We start from the raw sequence: 26,419 nt of genomic DNA, 5'->3' as shown, positions 1-26,419 counted from the left end.
AAGTTGTTCTTGAGATGATAATCCCATGAGGATAATGTGAATTTAAAAAAAAATATATATATATACACACATATATATGTGTGTGTATATACATATATATACACACATATATATATGTGTGTATATATACATATGTGTATATATACACACATATATATGTGTGTATATATACACATATGTATATATACACACATATATATGTGTGTGTGTGTGTGTGTGTATATATATATATATATGTAAAGCTGAAGGGAAACAGCTCTCCTCTGACCATGCCAGATACTACTAAAGGAAGACTGTAATGCTCAATCATAAAAATTTTAATTATAGACAATCACACCAAAAGACTGACTTCATGACCAAAGATCACTCAGGTAATATACTTCAAGATCTTTTGCTAAACAGCAAAGTGAGGGATAACCAAATTAATATGTCACATAGCCCCAGATAATTCCCTCATGCCTCCCTTTGCTCTTTGCTCCTTTTTCACAGGAAGTCAACTAGAATAGGGCAGATTCACAAAAATCATTATTGCTGTAGAAATTCTGTGAGGAGAATTTTTAAGACTGTTGCCTTTCAAAAAAGCCCAAGGAATAAAATAACCACTAGTAACCTTATTTAAACATATTGGTCAGATTTTGATGATTATTAAATTGAAGCTTTGTCTCAGGCAATGACAGAAATACATGCTTCTAGAGTTTTCTTATTGACAAAGTCTCAGAAAAAACTTTTATTGCAACATTTCCTTTCTTAAATGGATATCCTGAGACACTTATGTTGAACAATGCTTGAATAATATACGTTACTTTGATAACCAAAGAGAATAGTCATTAATGATGAAAATATTGATACTCTATGCTATATCAATGCCCTCCAGTAATGACAACCTTTTAAATAATTTCATTAATTCTGATACCAGCAGCCAACTGAAAACTTGATTTGGGATACTGGAATTTTTCACAATTTTTTTAAATGTCATGAAGCAATTGTCCAATGTGGAACTCACAAGACTGGGGAGCTGGGGAAAGAGATGGTTGAAGCCAAATGAGTTCACTATTGGACCAGAGGGCAACAATTTCCAGACATCAGTTGCAATTTCTGTCTCAGCAAGTTGTCCCCTGTGATTCCTGACCATTACCTCCTGATGTCTCATAGCCCCAAGGAAGAAAAGAATCAAACAAGAGAATTGGAAAATTTTCCTGCTGTGCTCTCTAGGACAAGACTCTTCCCATCTTTACAAAACAGCCCCCTCTCTCACTCATTACTCTGCAGAAACAGCAAGAACAATCATGTGGGGGCACCTGGGTGTCTCAGTCAATTACGCATCCTGATTTCGGCTCAGGACATGATCCCATGGTTCCTGAGTTCAAGCCCCAGCATCAGGCTCCATGCTGACCGTGTGGAGCCTGCCTGGGATTCTCTCTTTCCTTCTCTATCTGCCCCTCCCCAACTCATGCATATGCACATGCTCTATATCTCTCTCAAAAATAAATAAACTTTATTAAAAAAATAATAATAATGTGGGATGCCAGAGACATAGGAGGACACAGGAGGACAAACAGACTGTGCCGTCTGAAGGAACAGCCAGTTACGCATAGGCCAGACAACTCCTGAATAAGGACTGCCAACAGGGGAAAAAATCCTCAACAGTTTCTTGAAAATGCCAAAGGCCTTCAGGACAGCTTCCACATTTTAGAATGCCTATTGGTATACCCATGTTTGAGGCAGAATATGCATGCACGAGCTCCAATAGTTAGCCATTTGGCAAGACCTTTACCCAGCTCCAACTGGATGTGCAAGGTTAAAAATACAGAAACAATATACGGCAAATGAAAAACTAGAAGAGACTTACATTTTCCAATCCATCCTCCTCCAACCTACCAAAAAGAGGGGAAGACAGTTATACCATCTAAAATGGATCACAAAGAGGATTTTTTAATAGAAAAACAGGCAGGTGTCATACTAAGAGTATTAGAAGGCTAGATGACAATGGATGAAAATAACACAGTTCTACAAAAGTCCATGGGCCTCCATGATTTTGCTTTGTTCATGTTACCACAGTAGAAATACAAAGCAGCATTAGGTGGTAGACAATGCATGTGGTAGAAAAGCATGACTGATGTCAGAAACTAAGGCTTTAGGGCCACCTGGGTGACTCAGATGGTTAAGCGTCCAACTTCGACTCAGGTCATCATCTCGCTGTTTGTGAGTTCAAGCCCTGCATTGGGCTCCATGCTGACAGCTTGGAGCCTAAAGTCTGCCTGGGATTCTATGTCTCCCTCTCTCTGCCCCTCCCCTGCTCATGTTCCATCTCTCTCAAATATAAATAAACATTAAAAAAAAACTTAAAAAAAAAAAAAAGGATAGTTTCTTCTACTGACTAGTTGTATGAGTCCCATCAAATCATTTGAACCCTAAATCCAAGTTTTCCCCTATGTAAAATAAGGATAATAATATTCTTCATGAGCTAACCATAAAGGTTAAATAATATAAAATAGTAAGATTGTCCCAACAACACAGGCATGAAATAACAGCTCCCTCTAAAAAGATATAGTGAAGAAAAACATAAAAAGGAAAGAAAATAAAATTAGGATTTGACTTAAACAACTACATATAGTCGTTTCAATAAGATATCTTTATAGAGAGAAGGCAAACGACCAAATATATTAGTTGCCACACAGAAAGATCACATTTTTTCTAGAGGTCATGCAGGGGAATCCCCAGAAGAGAATGTCTGATGTTAAAAAAAAAAAAAAAAAAAAAAATCTTCAAGCACCACAACTACAATGTGTCAGAATTGATCATGAGAATTCCACAGGCAGAGGACAACAGAATATGTTATCAGTAGAGAGCACACAGGTTAGTGGCTCCAGGTCAAGGGCATGGCTTTTTATCACCCTTTGCCTATATATGAATATGCCCACAACTTTTACAACAGACCAGTCAGCCCTGATGCTGTCAGGGTAGGTAAGTCAGCAGTGGTTTCGGTAACAGACAAGACAGATGTCATATTGTACCGTATTTGGGAGAGGCTCAAAGCTGGAAACTCCTCCAGGCGCTAGAAACAGGAGGTCCAACTGAGCCAAAGAATCTCTATCTCTCCCTCTAGGTACCTCTCAGAATTTGGCAAACAGTGGCAAAACTTAATTTCAAGGTTTAAGGTGGGATATTACAGATGTTTCTTACTGTATTTTATCAATCATGCATACCAAATGTTCCCCACTAAAAATGTTCACAACATACAAAACACATAAAACTGTACGTATAACATGACCTTGTTGTCTCTATAGGTTTTGCTGTATGTATAAAATGTATATCTAAGAAAAGAGACTATTCGTGTAAGATAAACATCTAGGGGCGCCTGGGTGGCTCAGTCAGTTAAGTGTCCAACTTCGGCTCAGGTCATGATCCCATGGTTTGTGGGTTCAAGCCCCTCATTGGGCTCATTGCTGACAGCACACTGCCTGGAACCTGCTTCAGATTCTGTGTCTCCCTCTCACCCTGCCCCTCCACTGCTTGTGTTCTATATGTCTATCTCTCCCTCAAAAATAAATAAACATTAAAAAATTTTTTTAAAAAAGATGCAAATCTAATAAAAGACTGGAAGAATACATAAAAATATTAATAGTAGTTATCTCCAGATAAGGGTAATATGGAGGTTTTTATTTTCTTCTCTAAACTTTCCTGTATATTTAAATTTTTCTATAAAAGCATATACGATTTTTATCTACAAAATAATAAAAATTCCTTAATGACATAAAAGGCAGGCCAACTTCTGAGCTCCAGATGGCTTGATATTATTAAATCTGTAAAGTTCTTAGAAAGTTCTTTTCGCCTCTAATTTTCCACAATTCGCAATGTCTGTCATTAAGAAAGTGGAGGCACACATCTCTGCTTAGATATGTGTACATTATTTTTTATTTTATCAAGTTTTTATTCAAATGCATCAGGTTAACATAGCATTCACTTCCAACTAAGCCAGGTAATTTTGCTACCAAGAAATATTTTTGGATGTCATAGTATTCTTCATATAACAGGTTCATTATTACCACAGAGAATCAAATAAAGGTGGGGCGGAGAATCTAAAATATAGGGGCGCCTGGGTGGCGCAGTCGGTTAAGTGTCCGACTTCAGCCAGGTCACGATCTCGCGGTCCGTGAGTTCGAGCCCCGCGTCAGGCTCTGGGCTGATGGCTCGGAGCCTGGAGCCTGTTTCCGATTCTGTGTCTCCCTCTCTCTCTGCCCCTCCCCCGTTCATGCTCTGTCTCTCTCTGTCCCAAAAAAAATAAATAAAAAACGTTGAAAAAAAAAAATTTTTTTTTAAATAAATAAATAAATAAAATATAAAATATAACAGTACTAGGGGGAAAAAAGAGATCACACTTAAATGAGGAATCAAAAATGTATAAATTGGCATAAAGAGATCTAAAAGGACTTTGATTACAAAGTGAAAACTGGATCTCACTGGATGTTTGGATTATGTGTGCTTATTTTTACAATAAACACTTAAAGCTCTACGATGAGGAAAAAGAGGAATGTTTATTCTTAAAGTTAAAATACATAATAGGTTATGTTTACTGACCTATCATGCCCAGACTAAATTTCTGGTATGCTGACATAACAGTTACAATTGAAGGCTAACTGTTATGTACTAGATCCAGTGCTAAGAGTTTAAAAATAGGATTTCTCGTTGTCACAAAAGCCCAAGAAAACTAATGCTCGGGGACATTAATTTGTACAATATTCCAGCGAGCCAGCAACTGTCAAAACAGAGAATTCAAAACTCAGGCTGGCTGACTCTGAACCATAAGCTCTATCCTCCTACTTTAACCTTCAGGTTCCCAAACCAAATAAAACCTTCTTCATTTGACTAAACACCTCTAACCAGCCACATTTTCATTTGGTAAGCATATTAGAAATGAAGAAAGAAAGAAAAACAGAATTTATTAAGTTGCTATTTCTTTCTCAAAAAAGGACATTTGTCAACACTTGTTCCTTAGTTAACTATAATATTTAAAAAATACACAAGTGAGGGGCACCTGGGTGGCTCAGTTGCTTAAACACCCGACTCCTGATTTTATCTCAGGTCATGATCTCACAGTTCCTGAGATCGAGCCCCGCGTTGGACTCTGCGATGACAACATGGAGCCTGCTTGGGATTCTCTCTCCCTCTTTCCCTGCCCCTCCCCTATTCACATTTTGTCTCTCTGTCTCTGTCTCTCTCTCTCTCTCAAAATAAGTAAATAAACATTAAAGAAAAATATACAAGTGATATCAAATGATGCAGATCTTTCCAAATGTGAGCAAGTGGAAAATATTAATGCTTAAATCATTTTTTATGTTTAATTACACAAATATTACTTTGAGAGAAAGCAGGAAGGTGCAAAATACCTCAAACAAGCCACCGTTTTCCTCACAGCTCTCATGGCAAAGCCAAAGGACCAAGGGCGCCACGTAATCAGGCTTCAAAGTTTCCAGGAGATCTAAAACACATCCCAAAAATGTTTGTTAACAAGAATATACACATATTCAATCCACCATTTTGCTTTCTGAAAACTCCTTACTTACAAATTTTGGTAATTCAAAATAAGAACAAAATGAGATCTACAAAATTAATCAGTCTAACATTCAAAGCTTTTGAAAGAACTGTTTCATCCCTTCTAACTTTGAAGGCAACAGATACACCTTTCCAAGAGGGGTAACATACTATACAGACGACAAGTTAAGTTAAAGCTACCTAGGCAGTAAGTGGTGAGTAGAATTCTACTTAACATGAGGAACTGAAGTCACCATTCATTCCCAAAACTATTTGGCTCTCCCAGCAATTTAACCAGAAGCTAGAAAACTACAAAACAGCCTTGACCATTGTAATGGTGGTAAGATAATGATGTGAAATGAAGCTTGCAACCATCACTGATGAGTAACAAAGTGTAAGAAATATTTTCCCACTTGATGCTTTCCATGAGCAACTTAATAGAGTAGAAAGGAACAGGCATACCTTGGAGATATTGTGGGTTTGGTTCCAGACCACCACAATAAAGCAAATATACCAATAAAGCTAGTCAAATGAATTTTTTGGTTCCCCGGAGCATATAAAAGTCATGTTCATGCTACCCTATAGTCAGTTAAACTGTACATTAACATTATGCCTAAAAAAACAATGTACATATTTTAATTTTAAAATACTTTAGCCACACCTGGGTGGTTTAGTTGGTTAAGCCTCCAACACTTGATTTCAGCTCAGATCATGATCTCGCGGTTTGTGAGACTGAGCTTTGCATCAGGGTCCACGCTGAGCATGGAGCCTACTTGGGATTCTGTTTCCCTCTCTCTACCCCTCCCCTGCTCATACTATCTCTCTCTCAAAATAAATATTTAAAAACTAATAATAAAATAAAATACCTTATTGCTAAAAAACGATAATCATCATCTGGGTTTTCAGTGAGTTATAATATTTTAGCTAGATGAGAGTCTTGCCTCAATGTAAATGGCTGCTGATTAATCAGGGGGGTGGCTGCTGAAGGCTGGGGTGGCTGTGACACTTTCTTAAAATACAATAATGAAGTATGTCCAATCACTTGACTCTCCCTGTCAACTGATTTCTCTGTAGGATATGATGTTGTCTGACAGCATTTTACCCACACTAGAACTTTCAAAACGAGTCAATCTCTCAAACCCTGCTGCTGCTTTAACAACTCAATTTATATAATATTCTAAATCCTGTGTTATTATTTCAACAATCATCATGACCTCTTCACCAGGAGTAGATTCCATCTCAAGCACCACTTTCTTTGCTCATCCCTAAGAGCTCCTCATCCGTTCAAGTTTTATCATGTGACTGCAAGAATTCAGTCACACCATCAGGCTCTACTTCTAATGCTAGTTCTCTTGCTATTTCCACTGAATCTGCAGTGACTTCTTTCACTGAAGTCTAGAACCCCTCAAAGTCATCCATGAGAGTGGAAATCAACATCTTCCAAATTCCTGTGAATGTTGATAGTTTAATCTCTTCCCACAAATCACAAATGTTCTTAATGGCATCTAGAATGGTGAATCCTTTCCAGAAGGTTTTCAATTTATTTCTCCCAGATCCATCACGGGAATCACTGTCTAGGTCAGCTATAACATTATAAAATGTATATCTTAAATAATAAGACTTGAAAGTTGAAATGACTCCTTGTAGCAGGCCTGAAAACAACATTAATCTACATCTCCATCAGAACTCTTGGGTGAGCTGGTGTACTGTTAATGAACAGTAATATTTTGAAAGATATCTTTTCTTCTGAGCACTAGGTCTCAACAGTAGACCCAAAATATTCAGTCAACCCTGCTGTAAACACATGTGTTGTCATCAAGGCTTTGTTGTTCCATTTATAGAACACAGGCAGAGTAGATTTTGCATAATTCTTAAGGGTCCTAGGATTTTCAGAATGGTAAATGAGCACTGGCATCAATTTAAAGTCATCAGCTGCATGGGATGCCTGGGTAGCTCAGTTGGTTAAGTGTCCGACTTCAGCTTGGGTCATGATCTTGCAGCCCGTAAGTTCCAGCCCCACGTCAGACTCTGTGGTGACATTTTAGAACCTGGAACCTGCTTCGGATTCTGTGTCTCCCTCTCTGTCTGCCCCTCCCCAACTCATGTTCTGTCTCTCTCTCTCTCAAAAATAAATAAATATTTTAAAAAATTTTAATAAAATAAAATATTATAAAGATTTCCTTTTAGAAATTATGTTAAAAACCAGAAGTATTAAAAACCACAAGGTTGTCCACTAGTCAAGTAGTCTATTATATAATTAAGTATAAGAACAGGCTCTCAATCATACACTTAAATTTTACATTTTCAAAGAACAAAGTTGGAAGACTCATATTACCTGAGTTCAAGACTTACTACAAAACTACAGTAACCAAGGGACACCTTGGTGGCTCAGTCGGTTAAGCATCCGACTCTTAATTTGGGCTCAGGTCATGACCTCACAATAGTGAGATCAAGCCCCATGTCAGACTGAGCCTGCTTAAGAGACTTTCTCTCCTTCTCCCTTTGCTCCTCCCCTACTTGCACTCTCTCTGTCGAAAGAAAGAAAGAAAGAAAGAAAGAAAGAAAGAAAGAAAGAAAAGGAAAAACTATAGTAACCAAAACTTCATGGCATTGGTAAAAAGACAGGCACACGTCAGTGGAACAGAACACAGAATTCAGGAACAGACCCCGCACCTACATGGTCAATTGATTTTCCACAAAAGGACAAGGACAACGCAAACCAAGAATGAGTACTAATCTCTAGGACAAATTAACTAGTTTCTTCAACAAATAAATGGCTTTTTTTTTTTTAAAGAACAAACACTTTTATTAAATAAAACAAGAGCTATGGTAACAAAATGCCTGTGGACTTTATCTGGACCCTGTGGAATAAGCCAACTCAAAAAGGGTACCTTTTAGACAGCCAGTAAATCTTAATATTAATTTATTAGGTGATGTGAAAGAATTATTTTGTTTGATGTGATGATGACACTGTGGTTATAATGTCCCTATCAGTTAGAGATATATATTTCCAAGAATTTATTAGGTGAAATATAAAGTCTAAGACTTATTTTGAAATATTACAGAAAAAAAAAAAAAAAAGGAAGAAGGTGACAAAAAAAAATCATTTTGAAATATACCCAGAGCATGGTGCTTTCCTTAACAAAGGGCTATCTTCACGGGAGACTACCAGAGCCTCATCTGACCTAGGGAAAAGGCAATTAGCAAACTGGAGCCTCTCTAGCATTCCTGTCTCAATTAAGGAAAGAGGGTGAAAATGGCTAAGAAACTCTTCTGAAAGTCACAACCCAGGACTTTGACTCCCTAAAGAAAAATGGAGATTCAATCATAAGATTATAGAACATCTTCCCTCCCCATGACTTACAGCCACAGCAACAGGACTCCAGTATAACAACAGTGGGTTATACCTGACAGAACTCAAAGACACATTCTATTTAACAAAGAGTTTTTGGGGAAACCCAAAGACAACAGGGAACACAAAAACAAGGACAGAGAGGAAAAAAGCCTCTGACACAGATAGTCCCAGCAAACAAAAAACATGGCCTATGGCCTAAGCACATATACTTAAAATCTCACACTAAAGGGCTATTTACCTCACTTTCTACTATACCCCAGTGCACCATGTTCAGCTTTCAACAAACATTTCAAGGCATGCTAAAAGGCAAGAAAAGCACAGGCTGAAGAGACAAAGTATCAGAACCAGGTTCAAATAAAATAGACATTCTAGAATTATGAGACGAAGAATTTAAAACAGCTACAATTAGGGGTGCCTAGGTGGCTCAGTCAGTTACACGTCTGACTCTTGGTTTCAGCTCAGGTCATGACCTTGCAGTTCGTGAGTTCGAACCCCACCTGAGGCTGTGCACTGACAGTGCAAAGTCTGCTTGTGATTCTCTCTATTCCCCATTCTCTCTGCTCCTACCCCAATCGTGCACATGTGTGTGCGCTCTCTCAAGATAAATAAACTTTAAAAAAAGTCTTTAAAATAAATAAATGAATACATACAATAACTATAATTAATATGCTACGGGCTGTAATGGAAAAAGCAGACAGCATGCAACAATAGATATGGCTACAATAAGCAGGGAGATGGAAACTCTAAGAACAAATCAAAAGTAAATGTCAGAAAACAAAAGCAATATAACAGAAACGAAAAGGGTCAGTGAACTTAAATATATGTCGATAGAAACTTCCCAAACTAAAATGCAAAAAGAAAAAAGAATTTTAAAAAAGGAAAAGAATATCCAAGAACTGTGAGATAACTGCAAAAGAGAGAATGTGTACGTAAGGGTAACACCAGAAGGAGAAGAAATAGAAAAAAATATTTAAAGCAGTAGAGGCTGAAAGTTTTCCAAAATTAATGACAGACACCAAACCACAGATCCATAAGTTCAGAGACTATCAAGTATCAGTACATTGCCAAAAATCTCCACCTAAGTACATTATATTCCAACTGCAGAAAAACAAAGAGAAATATCTGGGAAGAAGACAGGGGGGAAAAAACACCTTGCCTACAGATGTATAAGGAAAGGATTACAGCAGACTTCTCTTCTGAATCAGAAACCATGTAAGAAGCAAGAAGAAGGTGGAGTGAAATAGTTAAGTGTTGAAAGAAAAACAACTACCAATCCAGGATCCCATTATCAGTGAAATCATCCTTCAAAATTGAGAAACATTAAAGGGAAAAAAAGACAAGCTATAGAGTGGGGAAAAAACTTTGCAAAACACGTATCTGATCAAGAACTTGTTTCCAAAATATGCAAAGAATGCTAAAAACTCAACAGTAGGAAAATAAACCACCCAATTTAAAAATGAGCAAAAGATAGGGGGCCTGGGTGGCTCCATCAGTTAAGCGTCTGACTTTGGCTCAGGTCATGATCTCACAGTTCGTGGGTTCGAGCCCTGCATTGGGCTCTGTGCTGACAGCTTGGACCCTGGAGCCTGCTTTGGATTCTGTGTCTCCCTCTCCCTCTGCCCCTCCCCTGCAGGTGCTCCATCTATCTCTCTCTCGCAAAAATAAGTAAACATTAAAAAATGAATAAATAAGGGGCACCTGGGTGGCTGAGTCAGTTGGGCATCCGACTTCAGCTCAGGTCATGATCTTACAGCTCGTGGGTTCAAGCCCCATGTCAGGCTCTGTGCTGACAGCTCGGGGCCTGGAGCCTGTTTTGGATTCTGTGTCTCCCTCTCTCTCTGCCCCTCCCTGCTCACACTCTCTCTCTCAAAAATAAACAAACATTTAAAAAATTTAAAAAAAAAAATGAGCAAAAGATGTGTGCAGACACATCACAGGAGTGAATAGATAAACGGCAAACAAGCATAGGAAAAAATGCACAAGATCACCTATCATTAGGGAGCTGCAAATTAAAACATGAGACACCACTACAGACCTATGAGAAGGACTAAAATGCAGAAGACAGACAACAGTAAATGCTGGCAAAGATGTGGAGCAGTGAGAACTCTCCTTCATTGCTAGTGGTACTACAGCACAACACACCTTTTGAAAGGAAGTCTGGAAATTTCTTAACAAAGCTAAACAGTCTTAACATACAATCCAGCAACCACGCCCCTTGGTATTTACCCAAACAAGTTGAAAACTTACGTTCACACAAAAACCTGCACATGGGGGCACCTGGATGGCTCAGTCAGTTAAGAGTCCGACTCTTGATTCGGCTTAGGGCATAATCTCCTGGCTCATGGGATCAAGCCCTGCAGTGGGGTCTGTGCGGACAGCACAAAGCCTGCTTGGGATTCTCTCTCCCTCTCTCTCCCCCTCCCCAACGCATGCATACACACACACACACACACTCTCTCTCTCTCTCTCTCTAAGTGAAGACACTTGAAAAAAAAATTTTCTCAAACTGCACATGAATGTTTACAACAGCTTTTATCCATAATTGCCAAAAGCTGGAAGCAACTAAGATGTTCCTCAATAGGAGAATGAATAAATTACAGGCCCTCCACACCAGGGTATGTTATTCATTGACAAAAAGAAATGAACTTCAGTCCTCCCAGACATTCAAGGAGAGGGAGGATGAAGAGGTGAAGGCACGGGGGTACTTTCAGGGCAGTGAAACTATTCTATAGAAGAGAATTCTGTATATAACAGTGGATACAGAACATTATGCGTTTGTGAAAGCCCATATAACTATACAACACAAAGAGTAAGCCCAAGTAGAAACGATGAACTTGAATTAACCATAGTGGATCAATACTTGTTCATCAGTGATAACAGAGGTAGCGCACTAGCACAAAGTGTTAATACATAGTAGGAAAAACTGTATGGGAACTATCTTCACTATCTGCCCAATTTTTCTATAAACCTCAAACTACTCTAAAAAATACAGCCTATTAGTATTAAAAAATAATCATTGCTGTAAACCAGAATGCTATTGCTACCTTCAGTAAAAAGCAAAAACAACAAAGATATTTAGGTATTCATGTGTACCTATGCAGAGAAAAAGAATGAAATTTCATCTCTGAATGGTAAAATTATGGGTCATTTTACATTTTTTTCCTTTGGGTTTTCCTAAATTTTCTGTAACAAATACAAATTATGCATAATGCTTTTTGAAACTGTAAGATAAATAACATTTTAAGTATTCAGAAAATTAAGTACTTCTGCAAAACTCACTCCACACAGATTTGTAGCTAAGAGCACTGAAAAATCTAAGCTATTTACCTTCAGGCATAACTGTCTGGGTCATCCGGGATCCAGCCGTAGGGGCAATAGTGTTACAGTGAATGTTGCTTTTCTTGCCTTCAAGTGCAATAGTGTTTGAAAGGCCCAGAAGACCCAGCTTCGCAGCACTATAATTGGCCTGGCCAAAGTTGCCGTATATTCCTGAAGCTGATGTAGTCATAATAATCCTGAAAGGAAAAATTCATCTCTCAAAATCTCTTTCTCATGTTTTGACAACAATGCAAACTCCAAACTTAATTTTTTCTTTTTCCGTACTATTACACCTGTCAAAAGCAACTCTGTATACTGTCATTAGGTTCCTACAGTCATGATTCATAAAATAATAAAATATTATTCATAAAATAATATTAATAATAAAAGTAATCTCTCAAAATTTAACTACAAGATTTAACTTTTAAAAAGAATCCCCAATCAGGACCAAATAAATTCAAGTGGAAGAACGTATATTTATTATCTACTGAGAACAACAATAAATATTTATAAACAAAATAAAGTGGCAATATATGAGTTAATGCTACAATAAGAAGTATAAGAAAAACCAGTTCTAATTCTTTACTTCTCATTACACTGCCCCTTTTTGTGAATAATGTTAAATGCCTCATACTAAAACTATGCCATCTCCAAAACTGGACCCAATCTCACTCACTCTATTTAGTCGACCAAAGAAAACAATTCACGTCATTCATTTTCAGAAACTGAGGGTCAGGAGAAACGCTCCAAGAACAGGTATCACAAACAATTTACTGCTAGAAAATGCGTGTGAACCATAAGTTAACAGGACGGACTGTGTCAGAGGGCACCAAGCCACCTCCCAGCTCTGCTTTGTTCCAAGGCACTCGCACAAACACCGCCACAGATGGGACCTACAGGTCCCAAACCATTTATAAAGACCAGCTCCTGTCTGACCAGTACCAGCCAGCTGGACACACAGCTCATCTCCCCTCACGTGATCAGTAGACACAAAATAATACTTTGGTTAAAAAATAACGTACGGCTGAATCCTCCATGTTTGCACTGCTAGAATATCAGAGAGCAGCAGGAAATTCATTAATAATGAAAAGCAGGAGGTGAAAAGAAATACAAAGTTGGCCGGCTCAGCTAATATGTGGCTAAATGACCCCCAATTTAATGAGAGGGTATATGGCAACACTGCATTAAAAAGCCTGTGAGGGGCACCTGAGTGGCTCAGTCGTTTAAACGTCCAACTCTTGGTTTCAGCTCAGGTCATGATTTCACAGTTTGTGAGTCTGAGCCCTGCATCGGGCTCTGCACTTAGAGTGCGGAGCCTGCTTGAGATTCTCTCTCTCTCCCTCTCTCTCTGTCTCTACTCCCCTTGTGCTATCTCTGTCTCAAAATAAATAAATTAAAAAAAAAAAAAAAAAAAAAAAGCCTGTGCAGATCTGAATATATCTTCATCAATGTCAAAGCACTTATCTTTCCCTGGACATGAGGACCCACACACAGCGTCTCCAGTCCCCCAACAGCCACATGCAACTCTACCTCCCAAACTTCTGTTTCTTCATATGATCCCAAGCTGCCCGGGTCACTTGGAATGAGCCTCGTAAATGGACTCTATGGATTATATCTAAAACAACAAATTATTTTTATTACATATTTTGTTAAAAATTAGACAGGCATGTCTCATAATCAACATAAGCAATGATTTATTTATACAAAGACATCCATTTTATACCAAACATTCATTTAACTTTTTTAGTTAATTTACTTATTTTGAGAGAGAGAGAGTGAGTGAGCATGAGCAGGGGAAGGCCAGAAGAGAGAGAGAATCTTAAGCAGGCTCCACGCTCAGTAAAGAGCCCAATGCAGGGCTCAATCCCACAACCCTGGGATCATGACCTGAGCTGAAATCAAGAGTCAGATGCTCAACCAATAGAATCACCTAGATACCCCTATACCAAGCATTCAAAATCAACTATTATCACACTGCTCCCTGAGTAACTATTTTTTGCTTTTATCCCAATTATGTAAACAATCAATAGTTCATACTCATTTTCCCTATAATTCATGATAAAATTATTATAATCCCTGAGCACATCTAAATACAATGCCATCTTTATTTTAAAAATAATTTAATTTAAAAATCCACTACTACAGGGGTGCCTGGGTGGCCAGTCAGTTAAGTGTCAGACTTCAGGTCATGATCTTGCAGCTCATGGCTTCAAGCCCTTCATCAGGCTCCAAGCTGCTGGTATAGAGCCTGCTTGGATTCTCACTCTCTTCTCTCTCCCTTTGCCCCTCCCCCATTTGCACTTTCTCTCTCTCTCAAAATAAATAAATAAACTTAAAAAAATAAAATCCACTGGAGCACCTGGGTGGCTCAATTGTCTGACTTCAGCTCAAGTCATGATCTCACAGTCCGTGGGTTTGAGCCCCACGTCAGGCCCTGGGGTGACAGCTCCGAGCCGGGAGCCTGCTTCAGATTCTGTCTCCCTCTCTTTCTCTGCCCCTCCCCTGCTCACACTCTCTCTCTCTCTCTCAAAAATAAATAAAGATTAAGAAAAAATTTTTTTAATCCACTAGTATAAATATCCAAGAATTTTACACATACATTGGGAATCAACACAAACATTAAAGTGTAATGTATATAATTGTTGAATCACTATGCTGTGCATTTGAAAATAATATAACATTGTAGCAACATGGATGGAACTGGAGAGTGTGATGCTAAGTGAAATAAGCCATACAGAGAAAGACAGATACCATATGGTTTCACTCTTATGTGGATCCTGAGAAACATAACAGAAACCCATGGGGGAGGGGAAGGAAAAAAAAAAAAAAAAAAAAGAGGTTAGAGTGGGAGAGAGCCAAAGCATTAGAGACTGTTAAAAACTGAGAACAAACTGAGGGTTGATGGGGGGTGGGAGGGAGGGCAGGGTGGGTGATGGGTATTGAGGAGGGCACCTTTTGGGATGAGCACTGGGTGTTGTATGGAAACCAATTTGACAGTAAATTTCATATATTAAAAAAAATAAAAAAATAAAAAAAATAAACCTCTTGGACCAGTGGTTTCTAAATAAATTTTATTTAATAAAGTAAAAAAAAAAAAAAAAAAAAAAAAAAAAAAAAGAAAATAATATAACTATACTTCAATAATGAACATTTTTAATGAAATAAATAAAATTTTGAAAAAGCGTGATTATAAACTACACAGTTCACTGTCCAGAAAACGTTGCTCACTATTTCCCTATTTTTACCAGGGTAAACTATAAATGAGTTGGGGCAGAGGGGGTAAGAAAATGGAGGGAGAGAGGGAGGAGACAGGGTTAAGACAGACCCATCTGCTTTCAGAGAGGTCAATCTCATGAACACACAAGTTGGGGAATGATTCAGATAGACAAACAGCTGCAGATTTCATTTGTTCTCTTAATTATCAGGGTTTTACCATTACTTATTTTTGTTCTGATCTGGAACATCGACAAATGTTTTCACATGTATATTAGAAGAATAAGGTAAAAATGAAAAGAGAGAAACTTAAGAAAGAAAAAGAAGAAAGAGAAGGTGACTAGGGGGTTCGGAATAGTGAGCCTGGGATAAAAGCAGAGGAGGAAACGGCCTGGCCCCACCAGAGTGGAAAGGAAATCGAAAAGGTAAGCCCCTTTTGCTAACTTTCTCAGCTTCTTTTTTTGCCCCAGTTGTTAAAACAGAAAGAGGAAATTAAAAGCCCTTCTTTGCTTAATTCTCAATCATAAAAATATTTTGCTTCTTCTGAAAGAACTCCTGGCCATTGTCCCCAGAAGCACATTCTATAGACAGTGATATGATTTACCTCAGTTGCCATGCCTCCCAAGGTCTCAACCACCTTTGTTTACTTTCGTTCTGACAGCCAATGAAAGTAAACACATGAAGACCAAACGGCGGGGGACAGGGGACAACTGTGACTTGTTTGTTATCTAAACTCAATCTTTCTGGGGCTCCTGGGTGGCTCAGTCAGTTACGTGTCCGACTTCAGCTCAGGTCTTGATCTCACAAGTTCCACATCGGGCTCTGCACACGTCGGATTCTCGGTCTCCCTCTCTCTCTACCCTTCCCTGGCTCACCACCCCCACCCCCAATCAAAAACAAATAAATAAACATTTAAAAATAAATAAATAAACTCAATCTTTCTGTGGCATTCCTAACGGGATTTTCCCCTACTCATTAGAAACTTTGAAATTACATTGATGGTTTTCCCTCCCCAGTTCTCAGAACTCCAATATCTTCGGTGCCTCACACCCCTTCTATATCCTGCTCTGGCTCTTGAAATAGGAATCACACAAACAGCTAAGCATGTTGAAGACCGTTACAAAGAGTTAATACAGCTGAGGGGCACCTGGATGGCTCAGTCAGGTAAGTGTCCAACTCTTAATTTCAGCTCAGGTCATGATCTCACAGTTTGGAGATTCGAGCCCCGTGTCAGGCTCTGTGCTAACAGTGAGAAGCTTGCCTGCCATTCTCTCTCCCTCTCTCTGCCCCTCCCCTGCTCTCTCTCTCTCTCTCTCTCAAAAATAACTAAAAAAAAAAAAAAAAGAGTTAGTACAGCTGGGAAATGCTAACATCTTCTCAAGAAAAAGGGGAAAATGACTTGAAAGGCACAAAATCCTTTCAGGTAACTTCTGTCAACTGATTTAAAGTTTTCTGGTTTATCAAATGTTAAAAGAAAATAAGCTACTTCCAAATGTTGTTGTCATTTTCAGTTGTAAAGTTTATTCATCATATTCATCATCTACATTTGGAGGAGCAAAAGTAGGCAGAAGTAGGTTTTTCCTTAAATATACAAATGTCTCAACTATTATAAGGTTAAATGGATAGGTTATGTCCCACAGAGATATATGTTACAAACAACTTACCCCAGTCTTCATCACTTATTCTAGCAAAAGAACCATCCCTCAGAATTCTAAAAACAATGATATTATATAGGTTAGAGGGGAGGAGTACCTACTTGGAAAAAAAAAAATTTCACAGACACATTATTTTACTTAAAATGAGAAAAAAGAAATACTCACCCAGCATTGTTGACCACAACATCTACAACATAAAAAAAGAAAATATATATATATATATATATATATATATATATATCCAAGTCACAAATATAAAAGCAAGCATGTTAATTTGCATTGGCTTACAATTCATATTTCTTTCAAAATTGGGGTCCCCCCATGGAAAAGTAAATAATAGGAAAAGAGTGATATCAGAAAAAAATTTTATACCTAAAGTAAAATAACAAAAAAACAAAAACAAAAACAAAAAACAATTCACAAGTATCACATCCTTATCAGTGCTTTCCTCTCAAACTTACATACGTACGTTTTTCCACCTCCACCTTCTGCCAAAATTCTATCAGATTGTTTGTAGGATTAGCTGTTGTCCAACCTGTAAGGTTCTTAGCATTCAGTGGTAACCACAAGCCATCCCTCAATTAATCTCAGAATTCACTCAGAAAATCAAGTTTAAAAGATTTGTTTTTGCCACTCAAAAGTCAAAATCCCAGAAAGGAACCCATCAGAGTGAGAAACTAACGGCCTATCACAACACACACTTGTATTCCCACTATTTAAAAAAAAAAAAAAAAAAAAAAGGAACCATTTTTTTAAGGTTCTTGTGGCTGTTTTCACCCTGTGACTTCACACCTCTGTGGCCTCTATCCCTCTGTCAAACTATATGTAAACAAGTCCCTCATAAGATTAACCAAACATAACTAGAAAAACAAACATCCTAGCCAAAAATAAAAGCAGGGGGAGCACATTCACATTATAAAAGTTAATGTCTTCCAGACTATAAACATGTTGGGCTTACCAGAGGTAATGTTTCCCTGAAGTAACTAATAACCTTTACTAAGAATGTGTGGAACTAAACGAAGAACATTATCTAGAGAGGGATAAACTAAACAATACATATGAAATGCTTCTTAAAAATTAAGATTTTAATTATATATAATTCATCTTAACTAATTTGCAAAACATTGAATCATTTTAATCTAAATCATAATTATCCCAAAATTCTACTGGGTCCTCTATTGCCAAAATATTTATTTTATAAATATATTTGAGGTATAATCAAATTATGATACATAAGGAACTTAGAAAATGCTTCTAATTTTTTAAACATTCTTAAAATCTGAAAAAATATAAAACAAACTCGACACATTCTTGCATTAAAAAAAAATGCCACCTCTTAGCCCTTTGTGTGAATGAGGTAGAGTATATAAAATAATTTTTAAAACAAATCTAAAAATTTAGTTATAAAGAAGGAGTTTTGGGGTGCATGGGTGGCTCAGTTGGTTAAGCATCCAACTTCAGCTCAGGTCGTCATCTCATGATTCACGAGTTCGAGCCCCGCGTCAGGCTCTGTGCTGGCAGCTCAAAGCCTGGAGCCTGCTTCATATTCTGTGTCTCCCTCTCTTTGCGCTCCCCCTGCTCACGCTCTGTGTCTCTCTTTCAAAAATGAATAAACTTAAAAAAAAATGTTTAAAAAAAGGAGTTTTTTATAAACCAAAATTACATCAAGAACATTTTATTAGGAAAGGTAGAAAGTGCTCTGTCAGGACCATAAACACAAAGAAACATCACCTATTCTTCCAAAAGCGTCCAGTGCTGTCTTCACAACCTTCTCTCCTGCTTCTACTGAATCTGGGGGAAGGGAGAATTAGTGTAAAACATCAGTAATATCCCTCACGATTGACTCCTAAATTCTGTGGATCAGAGCACAGGACAGATACTCTTCTCGACAGAATTCATTTCCACAAAAATAAATGTGTATTACAGGCACATAACAAATCAAAATATAGATGACCTAATGTTACAAAAGAAATGTAGCCCCTAAAACAATTATTTAACCTACTAAAAAAAGAGAGAGAGAAAGAGAAGGGGAGTAAGAAATATTTGGCAAACGCTATCTGAAACAGCACTGTCTAGTACAACTTTCTGTCCTATTTCTGTACTAAGACAGTAGCCACTAACTACTAACCTTGAAGTGTGACTAGTATGACAGACAAACTGAGTATTTCATTTTGTTTAATTTGAAAAAGTCACACGGACACTTCCCCTTAAAGATGCAAATTAGAAATGAGGAGGGAGGAAAGGGGGTACACGTTTAATTTGAAAAAGCATGTCCAATGCTATATAACTACACATGGAGACACTGCATTATTAAATACAAAAAGTAAAGCTCAACAAAATAGCATAGCTTTCTTATTTTCTGTTCATCAGCCCAAGGGAAGAGCTCACAGGCCCACAGTTGTGTGTCAAATGGTCAGGGGTCAACTCAACATCACCCCTGCCTTTCTCTGTACTCTCTGCCATCACTTGGGAGGAGCCAGGAAATACATTCCCTTCCCTGAGATCCATACAGTGGAGTTAGATCTGCCAAAAAGAGATACCCACTAAAGGACAGAAAAGTAGGAAAAGCCTGCAGGTGTGGGCAAATCTTATGAGCAGAGTGCCGATGAAGGCTCGCAGCCACATCTAGGTGAGCTGTGAGAACCACGGGCTGCAGGCTGACAAGGTTACCCGGTTTCCCAGACATGCCCTTCCAATGGTCATGCAAGCCTCTAATTCTTTGCATGAAAACGCTTCACACTTGGAAACCTAGAGGGGTCTCTGTTTTCCTCACTGAATCTTGGGTGATAAGGGTTGCGTGTCAAAAGTTGGGGGGGGAGGGGAAGAGGAGGGGGTCTGGAATTATTATCTTTATAAAAGTGATTCTTTAAACTCCAGAACTTAAAAAAAAAAAAAAAAAAAAAAAAAGTTGAAAACATTTTTCTAGATCCTCAGTGTGAAGAAGATGCTAAGATGTCTGTCTCATTATTCCCTGGAACACTCAAAACAAATCATTTCCTATTTCCCTTCCCTTAAAATTTCAAAATGAAGGGGCGCCTGGGTGGCTCAGTCGGTTAAGCGTCCGACTTCAGCTCAGGTCACGATCTCACGGTCCATGAGTTCGAGCCCCGCATCGGGCTCTGGGCTGATGGCTCAGAGCCTGGAGCCTGCTTCCAATTCTGTGTCTCCCTCTCTCTCTGCCCCTCCCCCATTCATGCTCTGTCTCTGTCTCAAAAATAAATAAACGTTAAAAAAAAAAAAAAATTTCAAAATGAAGTCACTGGCAATCTAATTTTATCTCTGGCCAATAAAAACAATCTGATTTGCGAAGAAGTCAGTAAGTATTCATTTCTGTTTGAGAAGGTTCCTTACAGATACTATTATAATCAATGTACCAAATGCTGTTTTCCTCCTGGCTTCATTTTAATGCCTAACTTTGAGTCTCAAGTTTTTCTACAGGTAAGAAAGTTACATAAGCAATGATTACTTATGCAAAATGGAACGCAGTGGTTGAGTAGAGAAAGGGGGCATTTCACTTCCCACGCTGTATTACTTCAAGAGCTGTTCTAAAACAATTTTTAAAAGAAGAATCTCATGTTACTCTGTAGAAATACAGAAAATGTTTCAGCTAAAATAGGTCTCCCAAGAACAAGAGCATATTCATATCCACATTATTAATAATTTACTGATTTTATCATGTGCTTATTAATAAAAATATTACATAAACAATATGCTAAAAGATAGACTCATGAAATAATCTACATCAAAAGTTTATGGAAACCTCATATGTTATATAAGATAGATAGCCAAACAGATTTGGCTGACTCAGAAAAAAATCTAATCTCCTAATCACAATGGAATGCTGAGGTATTTGTTCAATGATCATTAATGGGAGCAAAAGCGTTAATTGAAGGAGAATAAAAGAGTATAGTTCTTTCGAATATCCTACCATAGTTGGCCACGGCTTTTCCACCTTTACTTCTTATTTCTTCAACAACCTTATCAGCAGCAGAGGAGCCTTTACCAACTCCCCTGAAGTCCCCACCTAGGTCATTCACTGCAATGCAAAAACATACACAAGTCATTTCTAGACAGTCCAAATACGAATTGGAAATAAAATCCTACAATGAATATATTTCTTCAGTCACCTCTTCAATTCCCTCCTTCGGTAACCCCATCTCATTAAACACACCATGACAGGTGCCTGGGTGGCTAAATCAGTTAAGCATCCGACTCCTGATTTCAGCTCAGGTTGTGATCTCACTCACAGTTCACGAGTTTGAGCCCCAAGTAGGGCTCTGCGTTGACAGAGTGGAGCCTGCATGGGATTTTCTCTCACTCTTTCTCTGCCCCTTCCCTGCTCGCAAGCATAACGCTCTCTCAAAATAAATAAATAAACCTTAATAAACAAACACATCATGAGATACACACTTTCAAACATGCCTCTTCGTTTTTAGATACAGATATGAAGCAGATATTAAACACAGGCTCACGTCATGAAGTGCTCAACTTTGCAATGGTTTTCCTTTTTTGGAAAGAAAAAGAACATGATTCAACCCAATTTCAGCAAAAAGAAGAAAAGTATTCATAAAACATATTGTTTCAGGGTGTACAATAAAAGAGAGAAAGATTATTTATTAAAAGAGATCAGAAACTACATATAAAACTCACGCATTCAGTCACTGATTGATACCATGACTCCATTATTATATGTTAAACAAGTGACCACGCTCACTACATAGCATCTCCCTATATCCAGCCATAAAGGTATAAACATTAATTGAGCATTTACTATTAGCAAGGAAATCTACGGAGAGATGTGTAAATCTACACAAAGATGTGTAAAAGTGGTGTCTGTCCTCAAAGACTTTCTCATCTACTGAAAATTAAGTATGGGATGACTACAATAATGCACACATTTTATTTCTTTTTTTTTTTTAATGATGACTAACCAATCTTTTTTGTTTCTTTAATGTTTGTGTATTTTTGAGAGAAACAGAGACAGAACAGGGTTGGGGCAGAGACAGAGGAAGACACAGAATCCAAAGCAGGCTCCAGGCTCTGAGCTGTCAGCACAAGAGACCGATACGGGGCTTGAACTCACAAACCATAAGATGGTGACCTGAGCTGAAGTCAGACATTTAACCAACTGAGCCACCCAGGCGCCCCTGCACAGATTTTAGCAACAAGTGTATGAAGGTAACAAAACTAAAGAATGGGGACAAATAATAAAGTTAGTTTTATGTGACAATTTAAGGTAAAATTTATATAATAGTATGCAAAACCTAATGAAACGATAGATAGAGCAAGACCAAAGAACTTGAAAAACACAATTTAATAAAAACACCTGGGACAAAGAAATAATTTACTTCGCAAGATGAACATTTGGGGAGTAAAAAATTTACCAGTTAATAAATGGCATGGTAGCATATACTAAAATTTAAAGTTTTTTTTAACATTACCAAATTGACGGTTGCCACGTACGGAAAAAAAATTTTTTTTCTTTTGAATAGTTTTTCTTCCCCCCCCCCCCCCTTTGGATGGGAGTCAAGGCTGGTGGGACTGGGTGATTAAAGAGACGAAAGAATGATGCAGAGAAAAAGCCAATACCAAGGCACCTGGTGGCTCAGTCAGTTGAGTGCCTGACTTTGGCTCAAGTCATGATGTCACAGTTCATGAGTTCAAGCCCCACATCAGGCTCACTGCTGTTAGTGCAGAGCCTGCTTTGGATCCTCTGTCCCCCTCCCCTGCTTGGGCTCTTTCAAAAATAAATAAATATTAAAATAAAAAAGAGAGACATTAGAAAAAGCCAAGGCCTAGCCATACTGAAAATCCACTAAGTCAGGTGTATTTTCACATAACGTTTTTAAGGAAATGGGCTTCTCAAAATGTGGCCTGGGATACATTTTTCTAACAATACAGTCTTATTGTCTTACCACAAATACAAACCGGTATGGAGGCACAAAGTAAAGAAAAGAGGTTTACATTATCCCTCAAGAGATGAAGAAAAGATTCTCAAGACTCAATTCCTATGAAATGTCCATTTCCGTGCAATTATTCCAATGACAGGAAACAACCAGTAAAAAAAAAATCAAGATTTTAAGACATGCAGCTAACAGTCTTTTAAGAGCCTTTTTAACTAAGTAAGGGAAAGTTCAAAAGCGAATTGGCAAACGGGATATTTAAGAAACAACTGTTCTGTTGTGCAATAGAACACTACCCTCAAGTGGAAACTGTTCAAAGTACAACCAAACACGTAAGCACTGAAACCTGGGTAAATAATTCACTGAGGTCAATGATTTGCAGCGAAACAACGTGAGACAGATTTATTTAAGACAAGTCTTTACACGAGAGTGCACTAAGTTAACCCTGACCCCCATCAGTCATGCCATCATCACCAGACCTAAATCACAGGGTTACAACCTGAACTACAAAAGCACTCTGCTTTTGTGAAAACCCTTTTTAGCCACTGTATTATGCAAAGAGACATGTATCCATACTGTGTGACACTGTTACCACTCAAACGTGTGGCAAAGGAATAATAGTAAGTAAGTATATTTTTAAAATACCAATGCTACCTTACACTGGGATACGTAAACTGTACATTTGTAAAGAGCCATGACGTACACTGCTGCCTCTGATGTCCATAGACCTTATTAGGAAGCTGGTGGGAACAGCTGTTTCAACTTTCACGGATAAGGAAAATTTGGACAAGTTAGGAAACCTGCCCCCAACTCGAACGCAGTATGAAATGGCAAACCCAGACTAGAGCGCGGACGAACTAACAGTGCCTCTAATGCTGTAAACAAGTCTCTTTTATCCTAAAAAGGGTGTAATTTTTTCCACTAAATGAAAAGAGAACAACACGGAGTCATCATACTATTTTCACTGTTCATCAGCCTAGTTCATCAGGAATCTTCTCCAGAGAGCCATAAATGTATCTAAATATTTGAAGGACCACAAAATGTGGACGCAGTGCAGATGTAGGGGTAGAGGTAGTGTCGAGGTAGGGGCATCTTAAATTAGGTCCCAGTAACCAATTCTCCTGTCTCAACAACAAGATGGCATCAAAGGTATCTTTACTGGGAGAAAAAACAGAAAGTGGGAAACTGATCATCCAGAGTTCAGTCCTTGGACCTCTTCTCTTTCTCATTCATACTTACTACCTGGGTAACCTGATCCAGTCCCCTGGCTTCAAATACCACCTATAAACCGAGAATCTCCAGATTTATAGAGTTTGCCTGTGTCCCCCACTGGTCGCGCATCCCACTGCCTACTTAGTAACTGTCTGAAAGTCTACCAGGAGCGCCTCCTCTCTGCCCATCTGGCCCTCCTTCAGGGCTTCTTGTCTCAGTAAATGGCCATTCTATCCTCTGCCTTCCCTTGCAACCCACATTAGCAAATCAGCAAATCCTGCCATATCTACCTTCACGATATACCCAGAATTTAACCCCTTTGTACCACCTACACTCCTATGACCTGTTTAAATCACCACCATCTCTTACATGCATTACTGCAATATCTTGACAGGACTCTGTTTCCACTTCTTACCCACCCCCTCTCTTTTTTCGTGGAAAATCACAAGAGTGTACAAGAGGAGTTAACAGTATAAAAGCCCCAACGAGCCCATCATCCTCCTCCACTTCTAATACCCTTGCTCCTCTGCAATCATTCTCCACATGGCAAGCAGAGTGATCCATTTAAAACTTCAGGGCGCCTGGGTGGCTCAGTCGGTTAAGCGTCCAACTTCAGCTCAGGTCATGATCTCGCAGTTTATGAGTTCAAGCCCCATGTCAGGCTCCGTGCTGACAGTGCAGAGCCGGCTTGGATTCTCCCTCTCCTTCTCTCTCTGCCCCTCCCTGACTCGAGCTTTCTCTCTCTCTCTCTCTCTCTCTCTCTCTCTCTCTCTCTCTCTCACATAAACTTAAAAAAATTAAAATAAATAAAATTTAAATTAGGGCATGCTGCTCTGCCATTCACACTCACCAAAGGCTTCCCATCTCCATCAGGGTAAAAGCCGGTCCTGACTCAGAACTAAATGGTCTTATGCGCCCTGGCCTCCTGTGAACTCTCTGCCCTCATCTCTTGGTTTTGTTCCCTGTGATGATTTTGCAGCCGCTGCACCGGCCCAATCATTGACCCTAAACATGCTGAGCCTGCCCCTGCCTCAACACAGAGGCACTGGGTGTGCCCCTGCCATAGGCTCCTGGGCCCCCCATCTTGTCCCCTGCCTGTAGGTCTCTCCTAAGAGCTCTCTTCCAGCTCATTCACTCTGGTTTTCTCTCCATATCGTTATCTGATATATATACACAGGTATTCACTGTCTGTCTCCCCATCACCCACCCCTAGAACGTCAGCTCTGTGAAAGCAGGGCCCCTGTCAGTTTTATTCCCCACTCCATCTCCTCGACTCCTAGAGCAATGCTTGCTACCTAACAAGCACCCAATAAATTAAGTGCTGGATGAATAAATGAGCCCAGATGATGCTACAAAATGTATGGATTACTTTTAGTTTCTCAAAACCAGGGTTTTTAAGCAATAAATGGCTAAGAGCTATTCTAAAGCTATCTTTACAGGCTGTCACCCATAACCTGGGTTAGTGACAGTCATAGGAAGCATCTGGGGAAGACGTGAGCGTTGCATGTATAGCTCATTTATTATAAGCCGGAATCCACATGTGCTTTCTCGTGATCTCCGTGTGTCATGTAACCCATTCCCTTCATCAGCACGTAGGTCTTGACCGATTACTAAGCGAAGCACTATGCTCACACGTGAAGAGAATACCTTAGTACGTAAGGCAGGCCCTTTTCTCTAAGAATCTAGAAAAGGAACACGTGTTAGATAAGGAGGCTGGGATGCCCGTGAGTTGTGACATATATCCAAGTCCTGAGCACAGTGCCCAGCACGTGGCAGGCAGTCCTGACTACTGGCTCCTTGCTTTCCCCTTAGAAATTGTTGATGCCACTGAACCCCTACCATAATCCTGAAAGTCAGACAAGGTGGTTACCAAGTGTGTGAGAGGTCACACGATTAGGCAGTATGGCCAGGACTGGAAACGTGACCTAACTTCAAAGGCAGCTCACTTTCCCCACCACGGTTCAGCTTTTGGCCATGAGGATCACACAGGGGTAGAAACACGGGCTCTGGCATCAGCCCCCAAGAATCTGAAAGGCATCTTTACCAGTCACTGTGTAACTGTAGCCCAGGAAAGAAATGGTGCCCACCTCACACGAGAGGATTAGGATTTCGGTTACCCAAAGGTGCTACTTCTCCAGCTCAAGAACAGAAAACTTTCCTCCTTGCTTACTGTCAGAGAAGAGGTTCTTCTTGCTGCACAACTTCAGTCTTCTTCATGTTCGTGCCCTCAA

At 38.9% G+C, this 26,419-nt stretch overlaps 1 protein-coding gene across 2 annotated transcripts in view; it reads right to left on the bottom strand.

The window, feature by feature from the left end:
- HSD17B4 (hydroxysteroid 17-beta dehydrogenase 4) overlaps positions 1 to 26,419 on the bottom strand; it is an 85,131-nt gene that overhangs the window by 50,619 nt on the left and 8,093 nt on the right. For both annotated transcript variants that reach the window (XM_042933669.1, XM_042933677.1), the window contains 8 exons: positions 21,002 to 21,109; positions 18,805 to 18,864; positions 17,239 to 17,260; positions 17,083 to 17,129; positions 13,736 to 13,820; positions 12,215 to 12,402; positions 5,388 to 5,479; positions 1,850 to 1,874 (listed from right to left, as the gene is read on the bottom strand). In XM_042933669.1, coding sequence (XP_042789603.1) covers positions 1,850 to 1,874; positions 5,388 to 5,479; positions 12,215 to 12,402; positions 13,736 to 13,820; positions 17,083 to 17,129; positions 17,239 to 17,260; positions 18,805 to 18,864; positions 21,002 to 21,109 — 627 coding nt within the window. The remainder of the gene's footprint in view (positions 1 to 1,849; positions 1,875 to 5,387; positions 5,480 to 12,214; positions 12,403 to 13,735; positions 13,821 to 17,082; positions 17,130 to 17,238; positions 17,261 to 18,804; positions 18,865 to 21,001; positions 21,110 to 26,419) is intronic.

The sequence above is a fragment of the Panthera leo genome, chromosome A1 (assembly GCF_018350215.1).
Source record: "Panthera leo isolate Ple1 chromosome A1, P.leo_Ple1_pat1.1, whole genome shotgun sequence".
Lineage (NCBI taxonomy): Eukaryota > Metazoa > Chordata > Mammalia > Carnivora > Felidae > Panthera > Panthera leo.
Note: the sequence above shows the minus strand (reverse complement) of the source record. Positions and strands in the feature narration are given on the sequence as shown.